The 20,774-nt window shown below is 40.3% G+C and overlaps 1 protein-coding gene across 1 annotated transcript; it reads right to left on the reverse strand.

Moving 5' to 3' along the window:
• Positions 1 to 1,878: 1,878 nt before the first annotated feature.
• On the reverse strand, positions 1,879 to 16,586 carry LOC124258638. Its single transcript, XM_046692709.1, has 11 exons — positions 16,455 to 16,586; positions 15,445 to 15,505; positions 14,873 to 14,983; positions 12,648 to 12,769; positions 10,560 to 10,686; positions 9,607 to 9,806; positions 8,947 to 9,003; positions 8,748 to 8,805; positions 7,668 to 7,877; positions 4,000 to 4,071; positions 1,879 to 3,578 (listed from the first exon to the last, which is right to left on the reverse strand). The coding sequence occupies exons 1-11, from the start codon at positions 16,554 to 16,556 to the stop codon at positions 2,725 to 2,727; spliced, it is 1,974 nt and encodes a 657-aa protein (XP_046548665.1). The 5' UTR covers positions 16,557 to 16,586; the 3' UTR covers positions 1,879 to 2,724.
• Between the last annotated feature and the right edge of the window lie 4,188 nt (positions 16,587 to 20,774).

The following is a 20,774-nucleotide window of genomic DNA, read 5'->3' on the forward strand; positions in this document are numbered from 1 at the left end:
GCTTTCAAGAAGTTTTATGGTAGACACGTGGAGGACATTTCCAAATTTGATGCATCGGTGACAAAAATGATGTCCGATGCAATTCCCTATTTTGACTTATACCATACGATCCGGATTTTGTTCAGGTGAACAAATGACTAGACATAGCATAATATTATGTATATGACGGATGCCCAGTGGGGCAGGATACGCTCACCTTTTCGCGAACACCTGGTATCATCACTATTTCATAGATGGGATAGCCAAGTGGTGAAAGCGTTCGCTCGTCACACCGAAAACCCTAGTTCGATTCCCCACTTGGATAAAATGTGTGATGCCGTGACATCTCTCAGATATTGCAAAACTGGACGTGAAACCTGATACGTTAGCTGACATGTCGTAAAATCCTTTCGAAAGCAACGCTGACATACACACTTATCGTGTTGTTTTAGGCGATAACAAGTTGGGATAAACGGTATATCATGGAAATACCATGATATCATTCCTCTAAACATTCTAGCGACTACGTGACGACACTTTCTCAAAGAATCTTAAGTGGACGGGTTATATCGTAATGTCTACGATTATTAAGAGAATGGAACGTCATAATAGCCTTATTATGTTTTCGACATTATGGATTTGTTGGAGTGGTAGATGTTTGTTCGAATCCCGGCACGCTACCTCATACAATTCAAACCGTTGAAATAAATAAATAAAGAAATAAATAAATAAATAAATAAATAAATAAATAAATAAATAAATAAATAAATAAATAAAATAAATAAATAAATAAATAAATAAATAAATAAATAAATAAATAAATAAATAAATAAATAAATAATAAATAAATAAATAAATAAATAAATAAATAAATAAATAAATAAATAAATAAATAAATAAAATCTGTGGAAGTATGCAATCCAACGTTTCTACTTTTTATTTCGGCAGGAATAGATCTAATCACTGGCTGGTTTATATTTCAATGTGTGTGAAACCACTGAGCGGATTTTCACTAGAATAATTCACGTGAATGTTCCAATTGAAGTTTACACATGGGTACAATGTGTGAAGCCCTTTTCTGGTGTCCCCCGCCGTGACATTGCTGTAATATTGCCAAATGCGGCGTAAAACCATACTCACTCACTCAATTGAAATTTATGCTATAGATCTCTTATGACAAGATATTTTCACGGGCGTCTGTTGTATTTTACCGCCGCTTTGGCGTAAACAATGTTGACTCGTTAGAGTACTCCCCCATCCCTTGGCATGAACACAAGACGTTTAATGGCTAGCTTGCCGGTCAATCCTTGATTCATGACTGATTTGTCAAGAAGAAACGTTTCCCCACAGAGGTTACTTGTCATTTCTTCCTACGAAGATATGACAGATGACTCTGTGGGAAGAGAATGTGATTTGGGGCGCGCGATAGATTGTTAACCTGGTATATTTCAGGATTTGTATATCGGTTTAGTTCTACAGGGAACAAATGTTGAAGCATACAAAATGGCAATGATGTAATTTTCATATTGTCATGTATATGAAAAACACTTGGTGACGTGGTGATGGATAGGCTAGCAGTGAGTGAGAGAATATGGTTTTACGCCGCTTTTAACAATATTCCAGCAATATCACGGCGGGGGACACCCGAAGTAGGCTGCGCACATTGTACCGATAATGGGAATCGAACCCGGGTCTCTAGCGTGAAAGGCGAACGCTTTAACCACTGGGCTACCATACCGCCTCCTCAAGACTAGTAATGTGCACCTGTATCATATTATCATACAAGCCCATTAACTAATAACACTGTTCTCATCAGTCAAGTCGTACATTAATCATTCATCTTTAAACACTTGCATTTGTCAATTCTGGCTTCTGGTTCAGATAAAAACATCAGATCAATTCAGCCTACCGTCATACGTGGAATATAATCATATGAAAAAATGGAATATGAACAAAGCGTGCGTTGTGATGATGCTTAATTGCTGTGCCTACATGTTTACCGGCCTCCATAAGTAATACCATCTAAGTCACACAATTGTCACTGAGCAGACGAGTAAAGGATACCTGGTAACGTTCTACGCTCAATCAACAGCAGTGTTGCAAGTAATACAGCCGTGGTTTAAGAATCCAGAATTGTGTTAATTTGGGACTATTTGAAGGAATTCTTCAGTCTGAATTTCATAGCCTTTCAAATACACTTGAGTGAGTATTGTTTTTCGCCGCATTTACATATGTTCTAGCACTATCACGGCGGAATACACCACACTGTTCCCATAATTTGAATCAAACACGAGTCTTCAGTGTGATGAGCGAACGCTTTAACCACTAGGCTATGCCACCACCCCCAAATACATTCAAACTGACCACGTTTATGTAAATCACACACTGGTATTTTGATATAACTTTTAGGGTGTGGGAAACTTCGACTGAGTTACTAGTGAAACATTGAAAGTCACATTTACTGTCCTCAGCATTGTCCCTGAAACTCGCTGCTTATGTACGGACCAACAGAGAGTTTGGTGCCAAGTTAGATACGAGAACTATATCCGCCAAAAGCGGCATCAAGAACTGTCATCAACAAAGGAACGGAGTCGGAATCGAACTTCGTCATTCAAGCGATGCTCATGGTTCTGTGTAATAAGGAGCAGGCCTTCCTCCAGTTCCTCCAGGGAACTGTCTTCAACAGGTTCTATTGTTGGTGGGATCCACGGATCCATGTCGGCATCCTGTCTTTCTTGTGCTACCTCAAGAGGGTGTCCACCTAATTGCCCTGTAGCGCCCAATCTGCCCAGTAAATTTCTTGACTTCAACCCTGTCTTCGCCTCGTCCACCAAGTTCCTCAAGTACCATCCCATTCCACCCCTGCTCACCCAAGTCCTTGAGCTCACCGGCATATGCTCCCTGCCCATCCAAGTCCTCAAACACTTCTGTTTGTCCACCCAGATCTTGAAAATCCACCATTTGTCTATCCAGCGCACCAATGTCCTGCACAGCAACCACATGCGAGTCCTGAAACAGCCCCGCGCCTGGATTCCTAGTCACTGAACAGCTAGATCTACCACAGCACTTCGAAGCTTTCTCAATGGAAGACATCAGATCTTTAGCCTCTGGCCTCGTCGTTAACCACTTCCTCATACTGTGTTCTGCCGCAAGGTCTCCAAGTTTATGTATACGACAGATGAGGTCGGACATATGTCCAGGGATGGTAAACACGTGGTTGTTTGGGGATTGTATCACATACTGGTTTTCAGTGAAGGCCAGCCGCACCATCACCACCCTATCACTGTAGGCCTCCAGTAGCCTGTCTATCACACGACCCATGTCACCAGCAGTCTGGGTGATTGGGTCCTGGATTTGGGGTAACTTGGATCGATGCAAGTCCAAGGACGTAAATACATCCTTTGAACTGACCAAAAGAACAACATATATAGTTTCCAGCTGTGTATCGATATCTTTGGCACGGTCGACTTGACGGACCCTGCATTTGAACGATGTCTCCAAACATCTCGAGAGTGATTCAACAACTTCTAGATGACACTCGCAATCTTCTGAGTACAACAAGAATATGTTCTTGACTGTCGTTCTCCTCAGCTCGCTCCCTAAGGTAGAAAATACCTTTGATAAGTAAAGGGTTTCAGGTTTTGCGATTACACTCAAAGTCAGAATACAATATTGCTAAAGGTACCGAAACCTGAAAGTTCGATTTTATCAACTACTGTCACTTTGTGTCTTTAATCTGTAAACTGCCCCTCTTGAAACTGTCAAATTGTGAACAAGCCTATGATTGGAAATTAAAAAATTTTAAAACTGAGGTTGGAAGTTATGTTGGAAATTTAACAATGATGTAAATGTATGTTTCTGCAACAACTGATTCAGAGCCCCAATACATATTCTGGATTGTACCCAATGGTTCTGTGTTTGTTTCGGTGAACACTTGACTTGCTTAATGATAGGAAAAGTGCGACACATAAACATATATCATGAAGTATATAACAGATTACGAAAACACTGTATACTTACAGAATTCCACATCAGACTCCGCGTCAATGTCTGTGTTGTGTGCAGTAGGGTACTGCAGGAGCTCGTAGTTACCTGTGGAAACAATAGAGTAGGAAGGTCTTTATGCCAACATTCCGGAATATTTCGTATCACGGCTACCTGAAAACTGACATTTCAGTCCAAAACTTTTACTGATCTCAAACTCCAGTATGAAGCAGAATTTGTAATTTTGTCAAACAACTAAAAAACTAGAAATAGATATATTTCAGGTTCCATCTTTTCAGGTAAATACATTTTCAATTTTTATTTGTTTGTTGCTGGCTTTGTAAACAGGATCATTCCATTACTACAGCTACCGCTAACATTGTGACCAGCCGATATTCATGTGGGCCTCCTGTCAAAGCAAAGACCTTGTAACCTTACAGAGCAAACTTCTTTATTTCGTGAGCGCGATGTTTCGGTACAGATTCTTGTATCGTTGTCAAGCAGGAATGACGACGTTACAAGAATCTGTGTCGAAACGTCGCGCTCACGAAATAAAGACGTTGTTATCCATAAAGTTTGTTCTATATCGTACGTCTCAACTTCTAAATCACCACTCAAACAAGCTACCTTGTAGCCTGCCTTGAAAGTGAGTGAGTGAGTTTATTGCTACACTGGTTCACGGAGGCCTACAAATACTCGATCTCTTTATATATTAGATGTGTGAATATTGTGAACACATACAAGACGTATTTATATCTAAACATGTTTAGGAATGTGTTAAAATAACCCCCCAAAAAACACGTTTAGGATATAATATATGGAATGGGCTATCGTCTCACAGATTAAACCGCACCCAAACACAATATCGCCATAACCTAAACATGTGTACGGTTTCAAATGTTAAAAAGGGTGAGTTTAGCTCTGTGCTGCTGTTAGCAATATTCCAGCAATATTACGTCGGGGGACACCAGAAATGGGCTTCACACATTGTACCCATGAATGTCATCTGTGGCCGACAAGGGAGTATGATTGCCGATGATTTTGGAGAAAGTGCCTGCTTGCTGTCGAGTAAATGATATGTAGATGTTGCAATCAGTTTTTAGACCCGTGGAATGTGGCCGCTGATCGAATCTAGCCCTACATAGGTGCTGTCAACGTGGCTGGAATTAATAAACTAATTTAAAAGGTGAGTTTTCGCTGTCTTGGCTGATCCATGATTTTGGCTTAGAATTATGGAGGTAGCTGTTTTCGGTGAGTTGTGGCGTATAACTTTTGAAATAATGATCCGATTGTGACCATTTACAGCTCATTTTGTAGGGAAATCATCTAGCTTTCGATTCGTAGGCCTCGGCGGGGCCTTAGAATATTTTATGTGGTGAAATCTAACTTTGATTGAGGAGAGGGTGGTTTCGTTGTTACATCCCTTTCCTTTTATATAGTAATAGGGTAGGGTCTACACACCTATATGTCTTTCTAACGCTGTTTCAAAGCGAGACACGCCCCTATGAGACAGATGGTAGAGTGATAGACAAGAAAGGGAGGAGTTTATAGGTTCGTAACCAGTCCAGTTTTTCAAAGTGTTGCGTTCATGAATGTGTTGTTTTATAAATAATAGTATTTCTCTCTCACACACAGGATACGGGAAGTGGCCATGAAAGTATATATTGCTTTGATAGACCCTTAACTTATTAAATCGCCCTACCCTTTTTAATAAAAATTAAGAACAAAAAACCCTAAAACAACAATAACCACCACCAACAAACCACGAAATAAAAACAAAAGCATATAAAGCGTCCCTTTTTCATGTTTCCAGCAATGTATTTCATGGGGTTATAGTTATAACGGTATATCTACCTTAACACGTTTGGTTGTTAAACACCATCCTTATCATATTAGAGCTCAACATATGAAAACTGTGGTTTGTGTTAAGGGTCTACAGTTTCAGATTGTTGGTCAGGCGAACATGGAACTATAAAGCAATAGGTAAGGAGATCGGGTGTCGATACATGGGTCGCTATCTCAGCCCGATAACCAAATCATTGTTAATCATCTCGTACCACATGAAGTAATGGAGACACCATATCGGCTCCATATTGAGGCCATACCTTGTGTGCGTCGGCATTCTGTCTTAAAGATCAGGACCCGATTTCTCGAAACAAACTTAAGTCTGAGTTTTGACTCAAATTTGAGAAAACGCAGGAAAATGCATTTCCCAGAATAAACTGAAATCAATATTAAACTCAAACTTAGTAGACAATTTGAGTTTGGTGGATAGTTTGGGCTTTTTTTATTTTAAAAATGCAGTTGAGTTAAAAATTCAGCTGTTTCAAATTGTCAAACTCAGTTTGAAATTTGAGTAAAAACTTAAGTTTGTTTCGAGAAATCGGGGCCTGACCTTTCAACATCACATTCAGGTGTAAGTTTTTTATTTACTCTTGTAAAATTAGGTCACATTGACATTCGTCTGAAATATTGGACGAGAAATTAGAAACTATATGGTTCGTTATGGAGAGCTAACTAAAGGTTATTAGTGATTCGATTCGATTGAAGTGACGTGAATTTCGTGAATGTTTCTCTTATATCTGTTGTCATTTCCGCAGCATAATGGGAACCATAAACTATCATCATCCCATTTCATATATCGTATTACCCCTGTAACCTTTATCAATGAGATCTTTCTACAGAACGGTCGCTAGAGATGAGAAATCGAATCATCTCGAATCTTCCTCCGCCGTGAGACGATCCAATAACACGTAATGACAAATGGCGTCTAGACCAATTTTAGTCCGTGGCTGTCTTTTCATCAAATTATGATGTTGAAATGACAAGGACACGTATATTCAATTGTCAGGCCTAAATCTAAACAGAGAAACATCGATTACGATCATCGCTATTGTGGAGACGACATGTAAATCCACGCCTCCATGGTATCGCGACGAACGAGACTGGGCGAGATTTGTTTCTTACTTAACCTAGTGTAATCTAACCCGATCAACGTGTCTCGTCTGATGTAGAATACATGACCCCTGTGTTTCATTTCGAGAGGATCGACTTTGAGCAAGAAATGGATGGTCTGAGGCACAACAGGTGTCAGAGTTGTTTCCCCTTCATGAGGGTGGATATGGCCTCAGGTCCTCAACGTACTCTGAAAATGATACAAGGTGTGCCCATCATACCCGGGCTCGTAGTGAACACTTTTTATCATATATTGATAGGTCTGGCAAAAGAAAAGGTGGCAAAATCGGCGTTTAAGCTTAAACTAACCCCTCTTCTCATATCAATTTTAAAATGTTTGGGAGGATTTATACATTATTTCAACGTTCATGGATTACCACAAAGTGTCCAGAGGTTGGATTTCGAACATATAATCAACGAACGCAGCCACAATTCCGACACAATAAGCTCCATCTGAGTGAGAGACTGAGTTCGATTTAATGCTACTTGAACAGCAGTGCACATCAACTTGATGGGGGACAAAAGGCCCAAGTAAAGTAGGGTTGGGGGTCTCTGATGCCCATCACCTTCTGGAAACCCACGAACACGGGTGCGGTGCTGGCAAACCTAGAAACATAATCGAGCCACCGGGATTCGAGCCCAGACTCCAACGTTAACGGGGTACCAAAGGGACGCAACTCTATAATGAGGCGCTATTGATTAATTAATAATGCGAGCTTCTGCATAAACGATTGTGACACATGCCATACCATTTGTCGGTGGTGAGTACCAACATCGTCTCCGTCTGACACGCTTCCAAATGAAAGCTATCCCTGCCGCCAACCCAAGGAGTGACGCTAGAACTGATACCAGGATGACGTTGACACCATGTCTGTCCTTGACCTTTGGCGTGTTGGATGAAAGCGATGCTGATTCAAGTAACGACAATGCGACTGGGTCACGTGAAGGGCTTTTTAGAGCTGGGTTGAATGATGAAAAAACGAAACATTATGACAACAGATCAACATAGGCATGTATGGCAAGCCGACTTATACCCAGATGTCTGACCACCAGAAGGATGTCACGACATTTTCAATCAGAATATGGGTCTCGCTAAATCAGGGTGGGAGGAAATGGGTCTATGCAGGTGCTGATGTGGGTGTGGATGCGGGTGTGGGTGTGGATGGGTGAAAGTGGGTGCGGGTACGGGTGTAGGTGTAAGTGCGGGTATGGGCGTACGTGGGTGTCGGCGCGGGTGTGGATGGGTGCGGTGTAGGCGTGGATGGGTGTTAGTGCGGGTGTGGATGGGTGCGGGTGTAGGCGTGGATGGGTGTTAGTATGGGTCTAGATGATTTTAGATGTGGTTGTTGGTGGGTGCGGGTCAGGGTAGGTGTGTGGGGTCCGGGTCTAGGTATGGGTGGTGGGTTGATGGGATGGGTAGGTACCCTCAGGATCCCCCAGCAGCTGTAGCTAATCAATATGCCGAGGCAAAACGTCAACAGTATAACAACAATGCCTATGTTGGGAATCGAACCCGGGTCTTCGGCGTGACGAGCAAACGCTTTAACCACAAGGCTACCCCATGTAATAACTAGATATATATACTTAATATACTTGGTCTAGCCTGACTGATTGAGTTTGGTTTTACGCCGCTTTTAGCAATATTCCAGCAACATCACGGCGGAGGACACCAGAAATGGGCTTCACACATTGTACCCATGTGGGGATTCGAACACGGATCTTCGGCGTACGGAGCCAACGCTTTAACCACAAGGCTACCCCACCGCTCCCACTTGGTCTAAAACAGGTCTACGGAGCAATTAGAGATTGAAACATGAAGTTACGTATACCTGGCACAAAGCGATGCACTCTGTACACCTGTCTGTAAGCGTTGGGCACAGGGATGATCTACATTCAAAACAAAAACAGCGGCTTAATCAGAATAATGTTTTCGTGGTTACAATATACATTAACATTTAACAGTAAACACCCCTAATCTGATCTGGTAAAATCATTTGCAGAGAACGCGGAAGTCACAAGTGGACTTACCTGTATACGATATGTTGCACAGGTTTTACTGAACTGGAATATTCCCGTCTTTGTTCCCTACAACAAAGGCTACTGAAGTTGAATGCCACAAGTGATAATTCGTGTAGACAAACATATATGGTTACAGAAAGTATAACCTCTGTGACTAACTGGCTGGAATTATTAGCAATATTATATGAAATTAAAACTTTAATAAAAATGGAATCTGTTGGTAAATGCACAACGATTTCAACCATTAACGCAGACGTGCCGACAGCATTTCAAAGAATCTGATAGAAAATTTCCGAAAAATCACCGAAAGTAAGTTAAAGTAGCGAACAACAGATAAGACACATCCCACCCCCAAATCAAAACAAAACTATAGCAACTATAAAATCGAACTATAGCAAACACAAGAAAATCAGAACAAAAACATAAATGAATACATAAATAAATAATAAATAGAACAATAAGTAAAACATGTAAAAACACATAAAATCAAAACAAAAACAATAAAAATAAATAAATAAATAAATAAATAATAAATAAAACAACTAGAAAAACCCCTAAAAAAACCCCTAAAAAAATGCCAACTCCCCAAAATACCAACATACACACACCTACGCACTCTCACAAAACAGGATTTAGTTATACAACAACCAAAAACACAATAATATGCACCTGTCTCAGCGAACGAAACTTGCTACATTGGTACCCTGATCGTCGTTGGGTGCCTTCCTGAAGATGTGTTTTCAGGCAAACTTGCACCATGTGTCGGGTTGCATTTGGGAGAGGGTGGAAGCTCAGTTGCAGGCTGTCGTTGCCAGGCAACGCCATAGACAGAAGGTAGTTCCAGAAGGCAGGTGTGAGCTGGAGGGAATCTGATTCAGATGTTCATGAGGAGGAAACGTTCGATATATATATATGCTTACTCCCAACTGCATACAATATTGATTAAACTAAAATCTCGGGAACGCATCATGAATTATTTTCTGTGATACCTTTGTTTGTAACGAGAAGTTGACTTTAGTTTCATAACACACAGCAAACAAGTTTTCCAAATCCTGTTATTGTTTGTTTGTATTTATAACTAACACTTCGTCAGATTTGGAATAAAATATGTCACACAAGTGTAAGGTGTTTAATTGTAGACTGGGACACCAGTGACTCAGGCGTTGCGGCACCTCGATTCGTAGTACAAGGTTATATCATGAAACTAATACAGAGTGACCGAATAAGGATTGTCATTATTCTACATCCTACCAGTGCTCGTGGAACCCGTGAAGACCCAGGTTAGAATTGGTTTTCAGTAACCCATGCTTGTCGTAAGAGGGGACTATTGGGATAGGATCGTCAGGCTCGAAGACTGGGTTGACACATGTCATCGCATCCCAAATGCGTAGATCGATGCTCATGCAGCTGATCACTGAATTGTCTGGTCCAGACTCGATTATCTACAGACCGCCGCCATATAGCTGGAACATTTCGTTAAACAAACCAGCCAACAACCCATCGTGCTCGTAGGTTTCCTCATGGGTCAGTTGTCCCACATTAAGCTGTCACGCCGTGATATAACAGAAATACTGGTCCAGCGACGTTAAGCCTTACACAATCACTCACTAATTTGTAAATACCTGTGGCGTAAAAGGTGACCTTCGCTTGTCTGAGGAAGCATGGCTCCTTGTTCCCCAGCCACGTGTTGACGTAGACAGTGATGTCTTTACTGTTACGGAACGTCGATGACGTCACGCGGAGTTCAATCTGCAATATACGCGCACACTGTTTCATTGTTTGAAAGTATGCACTCATAATTAATCGGAGAATTCAATTTCAAAAGTAACATATAAGTGATCACTGATATTTGTTTTTCATCAAATCACGAGTGGTAATTCTGAAACGTCGATAAACCTAGAACCCGCCATATGGGATAGTGTTTACACAATAAATTCGGGAAGGCAAGTCATGAGAAATTGATTACATCAGGTATATTCCTCAGCTGCGACACACACATCACTGAATTCCGTTCTGTTATTTTCTCCCAAAACTAATCCTTATTTACATTTAGCCTTATCTTGCCTCACACATAAATGTCGTTTTCTGATTGTGTGTGCGCTCTTCTATTATATTCAATGTACCCCGCTTACAAGCGAGTAACGTTTTCTAAGTACCCCGTTGGGAATGCCGAACGCATTTGGTACTTCGCAGTAGTAATTCTTTATCTCGAATAACATTGAATCACGTATGATCTACGGAAATTACCGATGTTGTGCGAATGCAAATCGATGGAAGGGAGATAACTCTTAATTTGTTTTTCTTGTCGTCTTGTCCTCCATACTATGATCTGATACCTGTGCTTCAAACTGTTCAAAATTACCATTGAGGTGTTCGGTAAGATATATAAGTTGTTCACTTGTCTCGAGGGGCACATGGGCTGATGTACCCTCGGTGATTGTTTATGTACCCTGAGCCCGAAGTAGATACAGGCTGTACGTTTTTTAATATTTTGAATGTTTCGGTTTGTTTGAATTTACATAAGAAATTAACACATTTAGCGTAGTACACCATATGATTAACATTTACTCAAGTGTTAGAAGATTACACGTAGGCATAACTGCAACATGTAATGTTTGTTCTTATGATGTGCAATATTCAATATTAGGACCAATAGTGTAATTTCAAATGAAGTGTTAATGAACAGCGGTTTAGTTTAACCTTACAAGTATAATTAATTAATTTATTCTATAAAATGTATATATACACATTGTAAAGGAATTGTTTTGTTCATTGGATTTGTTGAAATTTACTCTTTTTAACGCATAACACAATTTCGGACAATACTTCGCAGTGTATATTTTTCTAACTGCCTAAGTATTGGCACTGGAGTAATTTGATAGTCGTAGGTAAATCAAGGGCCGCACGAACGCAATTTTCAAGTCTTCGGAAAATGTGCATCAGAAAGAAACTCTTCATCTATGGGGTCACACTCCAGCGCAGCGATGACTTAGCATAACATCACTGCCACAGGCTAATTTGCATATCACATGACCGGACATTTCTCTTGTTTGTAAACAAACGCGCATATTCGTAAATATAAGAAGAGTCTGGCCTAACGCAAACTTTTCTGTACGCTTTTTCAGAATGTTCTATATTGTTACATAAATATTCTTCTACAACAGCGACGGTAAGGTTTATGACAATACCTATTTATGTATCAAACGGGCTGCATCGTGTGCTCTTCGTTGGGCTTCGTTGACAGCACGTGTAGCCGTACAACCCATGTAAACGCAGATCGAAATAGTGTTACACGTTTTAGGATATTTTCTCAGTGAAACTAAACCAGATATCAAAGATGTTCAGTTAGATGTGTAGACTCGTCAAACATAAAAGAGTTAAGAAATATGTTGTAAAATTTTGAATGGACTGTGTAAGATGCGGTTATATTGGCAGAGCTAGCCAAGCGGCTCCCTTTGTGCGTGTAACCTTGCGATATGCGAGACGGGGCCCAGCTTAAGGGGTAAAATAGCCAGATGAAACCATGCAGTCATCAATGTGAACAAGGTCAGTTATGACGAGACAAGCAGATGACGTCATGTGACGTTACTGTAACGTCATTCTGTCGTAATAGAGGCATACATATGTAATTTACCGCAATTTATGCCAGACCGCTGTGGGTTAAAAGTAGCTGTGTTTTATTCCGTATTCTAATTTCATCACTTACTGACCTTAGTGATCTGGCTTGTGTCGGTGACCTTGACGACAAACATACAGGGGAACGGCACAGATGCTTTTCCTGGCTTGTGATTGTCCCAAGTTAACAGATAAACTTCGAACACGCTAACAGCAACTGGGGATAGAAAAAACCCAGATTATTACAACTTCAGACAGAGATTAAAAGAAGAAAAGACGTGAAAATTATACGAATGGGCCACTGAAACTGGTTCACTCCCAAAAGACAGACCTCCCATAAGACAGACCTCCCAAAAGACAGACCACCCAAAAGACAGACCACCCAAAAAGAGATTAACAGTTACGGGTCAGTGATTGTGCAGGGTGAATTTGTTACCCCTCATTTTGTTGTGACATAAGGTCACCCAGCACTCCAATCAGGGCCAAGCAGAGCAATCTCATGACCACCGGTGAGCATGTTTCACAAGATATACTAAGTGAACTATATTTATATCGTTTGTTACAAATTTGATTTTAATTGAGTGAACTATGCCAATGACAAATGTTATAAAGTATGGAGATTTCCTTGTTTCTCCATTACACTATGGCAAACGTTCAAGTAAACACTTGTTTCATTCCCAATGGCCGCGGCGGTCGGCACTTGGTCTACAGGGGCTGTAAGTTCAGTATCAAGAACTGGAGGATGGATGGAGTGTGATCATGGCCGTGAAATGTGGAACCGTTTCAGAACGGAAGGTGCTAGGACAACAAATCATGTAGTGGGGTGGCATCGTAAAGTGAGTGATGTGTGATGTGATGTGTCACCCCAACTTTTAAAGAAAATACATTGACTCAGTATCATATTTAACTGGATATTAAGTGTGAAATGTGTGCTGTGAAATATTGATGTAATATGTGATATGCATGATGTTGATGTTGTATTAAGTTGTATAACTGGATAACTTGTATAACTGGATAACTTGTATATATAATAAAAAATATAGACACACATTGAGTCAAAAGTAGTAGTATTGTATCCCATTTGGTCCCGGAAACTATTTCACAGGGAACAAAATAAGGGATTAAAGGGGATTATCACACCCCAGTGATTTCTTCTACCGAAACAATAGGAGTTGGGTAAGTGGGCAGACCCCGATATATATCCTGAAACTTGATACTGAAAATGTGAACTGTTTGATCTCAAGTTACTACTGATATCAAATGTGCTCAATTCTGTTGCCGTCATTTATAGCTCATCTAAACTGAGCGACCAAAAAGGTATATACCGACTTTATTTTATATGTTATTGAAAATTTGAAAAACTGTGAAATATATTCTTGCTGTTAAACATCACACATTCCGTCAACAAGCTGTGAAAGGTTGCCTGTCGCCAGGAGATTTGGAATAAAATATGTTGGCTACATAAAGACAGGCCACAAAGGGATGTGACTCATGTCATATTTCAAACGTTGTAAATTGGTGCAAGAAATAGCAAATTTGGTGATTTTCAAAATTACAATGTTTGCGTAATCAGCGAATTTGTTTCAATTTTTCAACGTTTTAACTGATTATTTTTTTAAACATAAAAAAACTCTAGAAGTATTCTTTAAATACTGACTAAGCACCAGTATAGTTTAATCAAAACAATATCCATAAGTTTAGATATCTTCAGCTGAAAGTCAGACACAGGATGCATGCATCTGGGCGGTTTTGATTCTTTGGGCTCTCAGATTGTATCCCCGCTGTGTGTAACAACAAACATTTTGAGTGAGTGAGTATAGTTTTACGCTTTTAGCTAAATTACAGCAGTATCTCGGTGGGGAACACCTGAAATGGGCTTTACACATTGTACCCATGTGTGGAATCGAACTCGGGTCTTCATCGTGACGAGCGGACGCTTTAATCATTAGGCTACCCCACCGACCCCAATATTTGACACGACATGTCGACCCACGATGTCCCAAAATCTGTCTCGTTACATATAACCACGCAGCTCCCTCTGTATTCAGCTGTGACGACAGGCAGGGTTTATGTGGGACATATGTCACGCCCAAGGACTCCCTCAATTACGTTATTGGCGGTTTTATGGATCAATATGTTGGCTATCGATGTATTCATATGTGAAATTCATTTTATGTGAAACGGTTGAAATTGTAAAATGTTTCAGTGTGAAAGAGGATACCTGTTTTTTAACCAATCAGCATCAAGCATTCTTAACCAATCAGAGTCAAGCATTCTTAACGGAAGCTTGACTATGAAACCTTCAACAATGTGTCCCTACCTTCAGGAGGCCTCCAGCCGATGATAAGGGATGGATCAGAGAGAGGGTCGGTGTTACTGACAAGCAGAGATAACCCTCGCACAGTCCCCGGGAGGTCGCGCAGGGCACCGTCTGGGGTTAGAGGACAACAATGTAATTATGATATTACGTCAAAAGCTGTCTTCACTCACCAAAATACATTTAGAGGCTGTATATATATATATCATGGTTGTTTTACGACGCACATAAAAAATAAATAAAAATAAATAAATAAATAAATAAATAAATAAATAAATAATGAATAAATAAATAAATAAATAAATAAATAAATAAATAAATAAATAAATAAATAAATAAATAAATAAATAAATAAATAAATAAATAAATAAATAAATAAATAAAGTAGTGGATATTACGAGCAACAATAAAGTGAAGCAACTGCACGTAAACGAACTTGACCTTCCGGCGCATCTTCTAACCGATAGACGCTGTCGATGTATTCTGAGGACGCTGGCGTCGACAGTGGGGTCAATTGATATCAGTTGATAACAGTGATAACATACATTGATATGATGATACATTGAGGTTGTTACCTGGCAACTTCGTCCGCAAGACACGTTCTTCGTAAACGACGTTACAGTTGAAACCGAGAGGCTGAAATATTGCTAGTCAGTTATTTTCATATAATAAAAAAATTTACAGAATTTTGTATGCGTTTTGATTTTGTATCACTGTATTTATCAAAGCACCTATTCTTACTTCTGATCAGTGTACTCCCTGAGAAGTATACAACCCAAGCTGCGAGAGGTTAACATTATCATCGTACCGGGTACCCATTCGGGGCTGGATGAACAGAGGCTAACCTCGAACTACTGTAAGTCACATGGGCGTCATAAGGTGACCCACATGTACTTTACCGTGGGGCGGGTACCGTAGGTCTCGAAAATAAGAAGATGGCTATCTATCCACCCATTCTCCGCCACCAACGTAACTTCACCAGGCTTGATATGAGTCATTTGTACATAACATATACAGAACCACATAACATGGTGATAATTGGTGTCCACGCCTGCTGACCACCATGCAAAAGGATTAAGGGATTATTATAATTAATATCTGTTAATAGGCTTTCAGGAAAATAGAAAGTATAAATCCATTTTAGATGGTGGGTGAATGAACCAAGAAATGGTTATCAGATGGAGATGCATTTAGAAAGGGTATCAGGGTAGTGATAACGTTTGCAATATTTTGGTTAAATCCAATTTTCTTTTACGCAGCAGTTTATTTTTATCCAAATTGTTGTTGGTAATAACTAACTGAGAGCAACAACTTCGCGTTTTCCATCGATATCTCACAGTGCCCCAATTTATATAATTTTCAGAGTAAAATGATAACAGGCCTCTTGTTTACAGTCGTTCCTCTCATTAAAAAGTATACCAAAGTACACAAACCAATTTATTACATCACAATACCTACATGGTGTGTTTAAATCATGAAGATTAAGTGTATTTGTAACTGACATAATTACATATCCACATACCCAAACAAAACAAGTAGACACATGTCACAGGTAGCGAGATAACTGCCGTCGTTGCCGCCTTACCTTCGTAGTGCACGTTCCCTTCGTGCAGTGTTCGACGTCGCCGCGAGTCGCCTTAAGCAGCACGGTAATGGAAACCAGCAGACTGAGAGTTTCGACCGCCATCTTGTTGTTGTCTTCTCCGTTCAGGCCTGTCTCATACGTCGGGAAGTTTATCTTATCGGCGTATTACTTGGAAATGTTTCATCGTCCAGGGGTTTTTCCTGCATACGATTACGGATATCTACCGACATATACATACAGCTAATATCACACGAGAGCTTATAAAAGAAGTAGTAGAGCTGAATGAGTGAGTAAGTGAGTGTGATTTTGCGCCGCTTTTAGCAATATTCCAGCAATATCACGGCATGGGACACAATGGCTGCACACAGTGTACCCATGTGGGGGATAGATCCCGAGTTTTTAACTTGAAGAGCGAACGCTTTAACCATTAGGCTACTCCACCGCCCGTAGAGCTGAATGAAAACGACGTGCGTATTTCTGTTGACTTCCGTAGCCTTCAAGATGATTAGAAGTTGTGGATGCAGCAAAATTGTACGACAATATGGCCGGATATAGTGCTGCGCAATATAACCGGTTTACCGGTATATACCGGTTTAGGCATGAGAACGATACGTATTGCGATACGCTGATCGAAAACCGGTATTTTGACATGCATTCGGACAACTTCATAACACTCGGAAATCTTCGGATATTTCCGTTTTTTTAATTTGTTCCTTTCCTTGTTTCATTTGTTCCAAACATTATTTGCATTTTTATTTTGTCGTGATTTAAAGTTTTTATTAAAGCCTAATCAAGCATATTGATTTTGTTTTTGCTTTGTAAATCAAGCATGAACTCGATTATAAGTAGTTTTTTAAAAAAAGAATTCTTGCAATATATTGCAATACATATCGCAATATATGCTTTCGCATCGCAATATATCGCAATATGAATTTTCGGCAATACCCACCCCTAGTAACTAAAATACGTTTAAATATAAAACTTCATGAAACATAATCATTACGACCATCGATAATCGTAAGGATTATGTTTTGTGAGGTTTATTTGCGTGTATTTTATCAGTAAGGTGAGGGGAGAAAGGTTAATGTCGCGTTATCGATTATTGTACTTACATATTCGCGCGTGTGTGTGCGTGTGCGTGTCTAGTAGTAGTTGTTGTTGATGCTGTTGTGTGTGTTATGTGGCTGTTTGGTCTAGTCTGGATCTGTGTCGGTCTTATCGTGCTAGTCCACTGAGATATGAAACTGCAGTTCAGCATGAATACCACCCTTAGACCGACACAGAGCTGATCACTCCGCGCTTTATCCCATTAATGCCAAATCCCAGACAGGGTAACAACAAGTGCCATCTTTTAACCTCTTTGGGTATAATGGCCAGGGATCGTGCCATCGATCTTCTGCTTTCTGGGCAGATCTTCAGTCCACTGGAAACCCGATGAGGGCCATTGCATCTTTTAAACCATAGTTGTTTAGGAGCATGTAAATGTCAAAACAGAGAAATACTGATAATCCTTTCAAACAAACCGACCCAAAAGGTGTGAAGTATACGTGTTAAAGATTTTCCTTTCTGATATAATTGTCACCAAAAGCACTTTTTTCCACATATTTAGATCACACATGCGGGTAACAAGTATGGTTGATACTGTTACAACATGTGGTACCAGAATTTTTTTATCACAGCTGAAACTGCCCTGATTCAGACTTCTAAGTGGTTTCACGACGTAGTAAAAAAGGACAAATCCCTTTCCATAATTAGATGAATTTTCAGCAAAATTTGAGGCTGTGACCGAGACTCGTTGTTCAGATGTGAAGTATTCACTAAAACGTTGCTGCTGGTTAGAGCTTGTGGGACAAACCTGGTTTTCCAACCTTGTATCCGTTTGTTAGTAATGCACTGAAATAATAATGAAGGTTAAATTAAGATATCAACAAAGGATATTGATTTCCATACTAAAAATATAATACTCTTAATGCAGACCTTAATTATTATACCGCATGACCTTTATCGTTTCCGCGACAACGAGACCGTTAGATTTCCGCATTTACCATAATTGACTTACATTTCGAGTTTCAGAATCTCATATTCCTTATGATTGATATCTTTGTCTACTTCATGCAGTCTTTCAGTGAAGGGCTCCTGTTGCCAGGCCTTTAGAGAGTGTAGTTGGTATCTCTAGTGACGGAGTGCGGAGAAGCTCTTGACAATTGCACACTCACTTCATGTCAAGAGTGTGTCATTGCACATTTAAACAACTTTCAAAAAGCGAGTCGCACACTTCGTTGCTATGCTTGAGCTTCAAGAGCTCACAAAAATAATATTTATGAAGAATATGATCTTAGTGGAACAATCAACAACAGTGTCTGTCCATCACGAATGACGTCACCGGGTCAGTGTGACCAGTTGAATGATGTCACATTAATGGAACACTGCTGTTCTAGGAGTTGTTTCTCAGACACCAAGCATATATAGGCACCCACGCGTCAATTCTGACGCAAACCAAATTCCTCTGACGTCTTCAAGTCTCAGCAGTAGCTCAAGAGAACACATTGCATGATGGCTATACACGACAACGATGCTTTCATAGCGAAGGAACATTTGGATCATGATCCTCTTATGTCTGACTCTCCAGTAGCTTCTTGTCGCAAGAGGCGACTGATGGATGGGGTGGTCAGACTTACTTGACACATGTGATCGTATCCCAATTGCGTGAATCGATGCTTATTCTGTTGATCACTGGATTGTCTGGACCAAACTCGATTAGTTAGACTGCCGCCATACAGGTGGAATCGTGCGGCGTTTTGTCGTATTCCTCGTTAAAAGAGTTTAGCGGAATGATTTCGAACGCTTCAGTCCACATTTTTGGATAGTATACTCCCACAAAAGGAAAAGCATATGCGATATTGATGTATCAAATTTCCAATATTTTTCAAAATTAGTGTTTGATTGTTATGATTTCGCCCTTATAATCCTGGTTTGTGTACATGGAATGAATGCACAGCGCAAATATGCATCTTCGGAAACTATAATGTACGTCATGGAGAAAAAGTGGTTCGCAATATACACGTGCAGTTCTGAGAAATCGTGACCAGGGACATTGCCTATATAATGCCGTTTTGCTTTTAGACGTTCAGTGGCATTTTTTTAGCTAAATGAAAGAATATCGTTATGCCGCGACTCACTGCTGTAAATCGAAACATTGTCTGGAGGCTGGGAGTCTCAATCTGTTGTTGCCCGTCCCCTCAATGTTTACCAGAGTACCATCAGTCGTTTATGGGGCCGATATCAACAAACCGATTCTACGCAAAGTCGGCCTCCAGGTAACATCTATGGTACGGAAGACAAGATTGGGATGGTTCACTGACGAGTCGAAATTTCATCTGGACAGCTCAGATGGCAGGTAAAAAGGGTGTACAGACGGCGAGGTGAACCTCGACCGATTGGTGACGAGGGCGTTACGGTATGTGGGGGGCATCACATCTCATATCTCGAATACAACTTGTCATTGTCAATCCGGCAGGTCTGCGATACAGGGGTAATATCATTGGGCCTCATGTGCATCCATTCAATTAAGGACAGACACATAACTTCATCAAGATAATGCCCGTTCACATGCCGCTCGTGTTATGACAGATTTTCTGCGACTGCAGAACATCCCGTGCTCCCCTGGCCAGCTGTTTCTCCGGACCTGCCCCCTATCGAGCACGTTTGGGATGAAATGGAGAGACGTTTACGTCAAGCCCAGAATCAACCATTGACGTTAGCTGAATTGGGACAAGCGTTTGTTCAGACATGGAACAACATTCCCCAAACTTTTTCAATCGCTTAATGCCGTCTATGCGTCGTCGTTGTCAAGCCTATATCAGCGCCAATGGTGGCGCCAAATACTGAATTTGTGAACTGACTTTTGACAATATCTCTTCAAGGGCGTATCACGATGCCTAGTGGGAAATCATACATATTTCGATATTATCCTGTCAGCAGTTAAACAGTGTTTAAAGAACACACCACAAATCATGTTATTATCTTTTTGCATTAAAATGGCAGAATATTAAATAATGCATACTAATTAGTTACTTTATTCCAGTGGTATACTTTAAATTCGTAAAAATACGGTGTTGGCTCAGGAAGTCGACTTTTGGATTTGTTTTATAAAGCTCAGGACGTCGACAAGCGGTACACTTTTAAGTTTGGGTGTTATTTTAGCACATGGCTAATCTCCTCTGACAATACACATATGCGTTTCTTTTTAGGTAGTGTACATAGTCCTTGTTTTAACCATTAGACGCAATAATTACTTTCCCCGACAAATGTAATTTCACT

Source organism: Haliotis rubra, unplaced genomic scaffold, assembly GCF_003918875.1.
Source record: "Haliotis rubra isolate DU_JTF1 unplaced genomic scaffold, ASM391887v1 Scf7, whole genome shotgun sequence".
In the NCBI taxonomy this organism is placed as follows: domain Eukaryota; kingdom Metazoa; phylum Mollusca; class Gastropoda; order Lepetellida; family Haliotidae; genus Haliotis; species Haliotis rubra.

Excerpts from the sequence above, each read along its gene's own strand:
- LOC124258638 (XM_046692709.1), bottom strand. The coding sequence starts at position 16,556 with ATGGCGGTCGAAACTCTCAGTCTGCTGGTTTCCATTACCGTGCTGCTT. Across the intron at positions 12,770-14,872 it reads CGGCTGGAGGCCTCCTGAAG|TTGCTGTTAGCGTGTTCGAA; the intron begins GTAGGGACACAT and ends TTCTATCCCCAG. Across the intron at positions 9,004-9,606 it reads AGTTTCGTTCGCTGAGACAG|GGAACAAAGACGGGAATATT; the intron begins GTGCATATTATT and ends CCTTTGTTGTAG.